The sequence below is a fragment of the Populus trichocarpa genome, chromosome 6 (assembly GCF_000002775.5).
Source record: "Populus trichocarpa isolate Nisqually-1 chromosome 6, P.trichocarpa_v4.1, whole genome shotgun sequence".
NCBI lineage: Eukaryota > Viridiplantae > Streptophyta > Magnoliopsida > Malpighiales > Salicaceae > Populus > Populus trichocarpa.
The window spans coordinates 21,608,175-21,616,054 of record NC_037290.2 but is presented as its reverse complement, the minus strand read 5'-3'; the positions used below and the strand labels follow the sequence as shown (position 1 = coordinate 21,616,054).

At 36.7% G+C, this 7,880-nt stretch overlaps 1 protein-coding gene across 6 annotated transcripts; it reads right to left on the bottom strand.

Moving 5' to 3' along the window:
* Window positions 1-4,762, bottom strand: LOC18100621 (B3 domain-containing protein At2g36080). Of its 6 annotated transcripts, XR_008059408.1 has the most exons (4): window positions 3,686-4,706; window positions 2,887-3,086; window positions 1,573-1,698; window positions 425-917 (listed from the first exon to the last, which is right to left on the bottom strand). XR_008059408.1 is itself a non-coding variant. In XM_052453632.1 (3 exons), exons 1-3 carry the CDS (start codon window positions 4,524-4,526, stop codon window positions 16-18), a joined length of 1,071 nt encoding a protein of 356 aa, XP_052309592.1. In that variant the 5' UTR covers window positions 4,527-4,706; the 3' UTR covers window positions 1-15. The 6 variants fall into 6 exon arrangements, 5 of the variants coding, with proteins under 5 accessions (XP_052309592.1, XP_024458719.1, XP_052309593.1 ...); XM_052453632.1 differs by lacking the exons at window positions 425-917; window positions 1,573-1,698 and adding an exon at window positions 1-45; XM_024602951.2 differs by lacking the exon at window positions 1,573-1,698.
* Window positions 4,763-7,880: the final 3,118 nt, after the last annotated feature.

Sequence of the window (7,880 nt, the reverse complement as noted above, 5' to 3'; positions counted from 1 at the left end):
ATGTACGGAATATGCCTAGCATGTGCTTTTGACAACACATTTGTCCTACAAGCATCAATGATTAAGGGTTGTAAGCAAAAGTGGTGTGAAAAGAAATTGGAGGGTATCTCGTCATATCTTTCTAGTGTTTAGCTGGAAAAATAAAGGCATTAGGAAGTAAACATACACAGGACGATAGTTTTAAAAGTGCATTGATTTAGCTTCTGAAATGACCTTTAGGTGAGACGAGGAGGCAAAATACACATATCAACAATAATCATAGCCAGTGTTGGGTGAAGAAGGTAGAAGTCTCTGAAATGAACCTTAGGTGAGATGAGGAAGGCGGCACCCACTGAGTGCTTTTGATATGGTTAGGTTGATCCTCTAGAGATCAGCAGGGAGAAATATCAAGCCAGTAGATACAAAGTATAGGGTAATGTTATAGTAACTTTAAAGAAAGCTTAGCTTGTGATTATATGCGAAGGCAAGGATGGCCCTTCTCTCTTGTAAACTTCACTCAACAAGAAGTTATACTTCCACAAAAATAAAAATAAAAATAAAAATAAAAAATTCTCTCATTTCTAATCCGAGCCCTCTCAAAAATCAAGATGTAGAAATCTGATAGCTTCTCTAGGTAATTGAATCCTTAGAAAATCTTGTTAATTTGATACTGAAATTTGAGTCGAGTGTATGTATAAGTGGGAGAGCAAAAGATAGTTGCCTTTGTTTGCGTAATCCAATCATTGGACAAGCATGATTCTTATAATTAAATTCCCTTTGAAATCTCTCTTGCATGTGCTTATAAAACTGTGTAGGTTTGACTACTTTTTATGAACCTTGTCCTCTTCCACTACTTCTCTGCAACTGAACATGTTCTTGCTACCCTGACGAAATTTGTTACTCCTAGCTTGTTTCATGTCAACTCACTCCTGGTTCTTCTTCAACATGTTCAAATCACAATAGAAACCAACATTTCAGAGAATTCTAATAGCATTTCCCCAGACTGGCAATAAATTACAATCCTCAGATTTTGAATAAAGATAGAAAGAAAATTAATGCTCTTTCTGTCTCTCTTAGCTTCTCACTATGTGGAGCATCAAAAACAGCTTGGATTGATGTGAAGATTAAAAAAAAAAAAAAATGAGAGAGAGAGAGAGAGAGAGAGGGAGAAAGAGAGAAGAGTGGGCTAGTATAGTACTACTGGGCTGCCATCCATCTATTCAAAACCACCCACCCACCACCATACCCTCCCATTATTATGATAATGAGCAGCTATGAAAAATCTTCAGGCAGAATCTCAACAGTGCCCAAATAGATTCCCCCCCGCCCCCCGATTTATCAATCGGAAACCACCCCCTACCTCCTATCCCTAGTAGTAGTCTGTGTTCAGACTTCAGAGTATATTTTTCCCTCCCCACTCCACTCCGAATCCAGAAATCCCTAATATCCTCCAATTTGCACACCCCCCCCCCCCCCCCCCCCCCCCCCCCCTACCTGGCTTTCACCTGAAATAGAGGGATATTTCTTCTTTTCTTTAATAAAGAAAATACAAAACAATATACTATATGCTTTTTCATAGTAATATTTTTTGACCTTCTAGTTCCAACTTCCAAGTGGGGGTGGGGGTTTTCAATGACGTCAAATCCAGGGATGTCACGTCCACAGAACTTATCCTCGGCGATTTCTCATCCGGTGGACATCTCCGGAGAAAGGGATATCCTGTCACAACACCACCCATTTTTTGCAAAATATGTAAAAACACAACTACTTCAATGTATATACTAAGAACGCAAAAATGGAGCGATTTCTCTTAATCCTTGGTGCCTAACTTTACTAACCTAGTTGACGTTCAATTATTTAAAACCATTGCTTCATAATTGAGACACCCTAAACTATACATTATTATTATTAGTATTATTGATGTTTGAATTGAATGTCTTTATTATTTCTATGATTAATGCTTGCTTGGTGTGGAAAGTGTTTTTTTTTGTTTGAAATTATTTTTTTTTATGATTTTAAATCGTTTTAATATTCTGATTTGAAAAATAATTAAAAAAATATCATATATTTTCGAGCAAAAACACTTTAAAAAACAATCGCTACAATACTTTCCAATACTATCCCATAATAATGCTATCTAGAATGGACTTTGGTTTAGCAACAAATGAGATCGATCATTCAAAGTAATAGTGGTTCATGCTTGAAAAGGGATCTCTATCTTTTCTTGGTGGGTGTCGAAGGAAAATAATGGATTTCATCATTTCAAGCAAGAGAAGAGACCAATTCCAAGACGAACTGTCATTAATTTAGTTAGTTCGGCTTGGTCGGCATGCTTTTTCTTTCCTTGATTCAACTCTATCTAGAAAAAAACACATACACGATGTCCTTGATGTTGCATATTCAGGGACCCATTAATTTTTCTAGATACAACATTAATTAATTCATTGATTTTAAATTGAAAAATTAATGTTGTGGGCAGCAATAGCAGCTGGATTAATTTTCAAGATTAATGATATTTGAATGATTAAACTTAACATTGTCAATCACGACTTTCATATCACATTTAATTTGTAGATAATAATAATAATAATAATAATAATTACTTTCTTTTTCATGCTATTTATTTAGTGCTGATTAATGGCTATACGTAAACAAATTCTCCTGAGCAACCATACCAATCATGATTCAATTAAAACTAGGCTAATGCAATTTGGACACGTGTCAGGGTCGATCTACTTGGCATCACTAATCCTGCATCCCTTTTTATTATTATATAATAATAACAATAATAATAATAATCTGTCTCGTGATAAGAAACCGCAAAAAAAGAAATTAACTAGTAAGAAAATAACACCAGTCACATCTTAACCTTCCATTTCAAGCAAATTATAAGGTCATATGGCTTACCATTTGACCATGAGTACTGTTTGAAGAATAAGAAGATTGAGAGTAGAATTGCGGGTGGCCGGGACCCTGCAGGCTGGACACAGAAGAACCATCAGGTGTTGATGGCTCGGACCCATCAAGCTGGCACTCCAAGTTCACCCCAAATAACCTGAGTCTCTTTGAGTTCCCAAGCGGTGTTGTTTGGTTCTGTGCAATGGACCCTGCAACAATAAATGATGCAAGACCATATAGCAATCTGGTTCAGCAAAAAACAGTAATATTCCTTTCCACACACCCACAGAGGAAAGAAAAATAGTAATAATAAAAAAAAGGGATGGTGATCGGTGAAATTAATAATATTTTCTTTTTTCTGGGTGCCAATGTCCATGCGTAAACAAATTCTCCTCCTTTCTTTTATTGAATGTCTGAAATGCTTGTTTCCCAGAAGCAATGCTCTGAGTAGCAAAAGACCTCTGGTGCTAGCTAGCTAACTTAAGAGAAGACAGTAAAATGAGTTTCATCATGAGGAGTTGGAATCTTCTTTTGTCTTCCAAAAACAAAATACTAACAGATTTTTAAAAATTGTTGTATGCGCATCACACTTATGCAGACACCAGAGAAATCAGCACTAAATATATGACCGATCGGAATCCATCCACATTTCTCCAAACTAATTGGAAGGTGTTTGTCACGCACTTTACACAGGAAAATACAAGAAGTTCCTGGAAAATCACCCATTTCAGTACCTGCATGCTTGTCTTCATAAAATGATGAAAGAAGAAACAAAATTAAAATGTAAAGAAGAGTAAAATATATATACCTGCATGGAGACAGTAAGGTTGGTATGGCACATTAGCAGCTGTCACATTAGCCCCAAGGTCATGTTGTATATTACTACTAGAAAGATGATGAGGCCCAGAAGATGATGATGGATATAATATTCCTCTGCTCCACACCCCACCACCACTACCCTGCACCATCACCCCACTGTTACTGCCACTCTCACCTCTCCTCCTCCACCCTATGAACAATCTGTCACCATCCGTACGGTGTCGTTCAAACAAAACGACATCACCTGCATCAAGTTGTTTCTCTTTCACATATCTACTCCACCCTTTAGTCAATACATAGCTTTGACTACTGTTCCAATATGAGTACCTGAACTTCCAATACCTGCCGGACTCGTCTTCAAAACTCAGTAACAACCCTTTATCCACTGAGTCACCACTAAGTGGAAAGTACTTCTCTGCATGTTGTTTTGGTATTACTAAACGGTTTAGTTTTCCTACATCACTTGGTGTTAAGGGTTTCTCAAACATGGGTTCTTTATCTAGTACTAGTACTTCTTGTTCTTGTTGTGTTTCATCTTGCTGCTGCTGTTCATGGTCTTGATCTTCATCGTCTTCTTCGTTGAGATTGAAATTGAGCGTTGGGTTTTGAGGAAGGAACATGGAGGAGGGTTGTTGAGCTGTATTGTAAGGGTTAAGCCAGGAGTGATGGGGAGGCCAAGAAGAATTGGGGTTTGAAATATTTGGGGGTTCGTTTGGTGTAGAGGAAGACGCGTTTGGGTTTGGTTCCATGATGGGTTGTTGTTGTTGATGTTGCTGTGCCCACCAGCTGAGTGTTTCTTGAAGGTCTGTGGAGAAATGGTTTATAGACATTTGAGAAAGAGAATTTTAGTGTTTTAAAACGCAGAGAGAGAGAGAGAGAGAGAGAGGTAGTACTATTGAGGAAAGTAGAGGCGTGATGATTATGAGATTGATGTGGGAGCTATTTGATGTAGCTTAGAGATATGACAATCACTGAGAGAGGGAGAGGGAGAGGGGGGTAGGCATTGTTATAAGTACGACAGTACTAATACTTTAAGGTTTTGCGTGATGAGCCAAAAAAAATAAAAAAATCAATCATTATTTTCAGTGTAATTTCATATACTGCTACCCTGGCTAGGCATGTCTTTTGTTTTACAGCCTTTTCTTTTTTCTCTCTGTTATTGTTTTTGTTTCTTTTGTGCGTGTTGTTGAAAAATTAGGCAGAAGAAGATGTATCCATCTTGATAGATATAAAAACTACTGAGAAGAGATTGTAGCAGCAGCTGCTGCTGCTGCACACACAGAGGGTGAATAAATAAATCTTTTTGCGTGTCATTAGAAACAACCCATGTTACTCTATTGGCAAACAAATCCTGGTGGGACCAAAATTACGTATGCATATAGTCTGTGTTCGTCCTCTCATCCAACGGCCTGTCTAGCACTTAGTTTCTGCAAATCTTCCCTGATGGCACATGGGATAATTACCCTCCTTCCTGTAACTTCTACAACAAGAATATCTATCTAGCTAGCCATAGTTTTAGGAAGTATCTTGTTTTCAAGTCTTTGGATCTTGTTACATGACAAGGTGGGTTGAGGTTACTTACTTTATATACCCTGATCTCTAATGCTAAATGCATGGCAAGAGATGAATCAAGTTCATGCATGCTTGTTAGGGGAGCTGATATTTGCACTCCACTAGTGGTTAATTAGCCACACTTCCTTCCGTATGCCAACTCTTTTTCTTAACAAATGGCTGTCATCTCTCTAAAAAAGCATGGAGGGGCAAAAAAAAGATGCATTCAATCACAAATCATAGGGTATTTATGAGGATGAAAAAAGAATTGAAAAAACAATATGCATTTGTATGATTGTATTAGCTTAGATGAAACTGACAGATTTAATCAGAAATTTAAACCCAACATCGATCTAAAACCTCCAAATCCTTTACTTTTCATGCTTTTGGTATATTTTCTCATATTTCTTCAAGATTTTCCTCTATAGAAAACGAGTCATCGATCGCGATCCAAGTTGAACGCCATGACCTTCACGCTACAACCTAGCTACACCAAGAATGGCCCAAAACCCAACACGCTGTCACAACACCACCGCCCAGCCGCCCACACAACCACTGCACAACCATACCCTCACATCAACATCCAAATATTAATTGGTAAGTCCATTGAAAGAGTACGATACAAAAAGGAGGCCGCCCACACAACCACTGCACAACCATACCCTTACATCAACATCCAAATATTAATTGGTAAGTCCATTGAAAGAGTACGATACAAAAAGGAGGAAAAGCTTTTGAAGAGAGGATTCTGGGTCTCGGGGGTGAGATTTCAGTTTTTGGATGATTGCTACAAAATACGATGATGGTAAACACAGACCGAAGGATGAGAAGCTGTGAAAACAATGGGTTTATTCTGATATTAACTTAAGGAAAATATCATGATAGCAGTAAATGTCTCAAGGATATTATGACCAGTCTAAAAATAATTGGCTAGTGGGAGTTTAGAAGTTTAACTGATGGTGGAGTGCTAATATTACCTCCCGTTAGTTAGGTTAAAAAAGGGATGAATTTTGAGATAAGACATAGTTTGGTAATGTGATTTTTGTTAAGGGACAAACACAAGTGGCGGTAATAAGGAGTAGTGGTCCTAAACGAGTACATACTTATCTTATGATGGGTCTCCAATGTGTAGATGTTGTGTAAGAGATCAAGAGAATAGTATTTTTGGAAAGTGCATGACATCATTATTGATGTTTCGCCATTCCTAGTTTTAAGAGAAACGATTGGGAGAGTGCAAGAGAAGAAAAAAAAAAATCCAGAAATCCATCCTCTTCCCTTTCCATCAAGCAGAGGGATGAGATAAGATTTGTCCAATTGGAGACCCTCTTTGGTCATCAGTCGTGTTTGCATCCTCTCCTCACACTCACATCTCTCTCTTCTTGGTCACTCCCTCACTCTCACTCTAGGTGTCTATTGCTCATATTTATTTTATTTTCTAGCGGTAGTAGTAGTTTATTTCTCTCCAAGTTAGATGCGTCTTTTCCATGAGTTTCAGACAAACCCCACCTCAATTTCCAGGTAGATTCAGACACCCTTTTCTGTCCAGCAAAAGGGCAGGCTAGTTATTAATTTAAGTACATGTTGGGGACACATAATAGAGGTTGTTGGTTTGTGTTATAAATTATCTAATCCCAACAAGATGCTCGTGTCATCTTACTAATTGTCTATACACATACCAAGTGCGCTGATATATTATGATTAACTTTTTCTATGGATATTTATTATTAATTTATACCATGGCATTCGTCTCAATCATGGGGTAATTTCTCAATCACGGGCCTTAATTGAGTGGTCCAGATCAGTATAAACAATATTGATCGATGGATTATTACAAAGTAAATGCAATGATAATGAAGTACTATTAACTAGTTCTTTAAATAATTATACCCATCTACTGAACGAAAGGTACATTGAAAAAACTGTATTGTCTTCTATATTATATTGTTATTGCTCCTACAATGTTGCTGATTCTTCCTTCTTATGTATTCTTACTGCTGATGCTCATATGAGTATAGATATGATTAAGATAGACTTATTTGATATGCCAAGATTATACGAGATTGATTAACATCTTTTTTATTGTTAATAGTTCTGCTTTGTATATGTAAGGAATCCGATTGTAACATATATATATATATATATATATATATATATATATATATATATATATATATATATATATATATATATATATATATATATTCCTTTGTTTCTTCATGGTATCAAAGTTGGTTGTTGTTGCTTTATTGGTTGTTTAAAATTCCTTATGAAAGACTCTTTAAGTCTAGTGGTGCCGATAGCACCAATAGATCATCTAATATTTTGGAAGGAGAACTAAATCCTAATCAACATCTAGATTCAGCATTGTTAAATTAATTTAACTATCTCCTTCGTCAAAAGCTATAACAATTGCTCTTGGTGGAAGATCGAAACTTGGCTATGTCAATTGCCATATTAAACCTCCTAATCCTTCTTCACCAGCCTATGAAGCTTGGCACTGCAAGGATCAACTTGTCATGTCCTGGCTACTCAACTCTATGGAGAATCATATTGCTAAAATATTTAGTTACTCAGAATTTTCAATGTAAATATACGAGAACTTAAAAGAAATGTATGAAAATTAGAACAATATG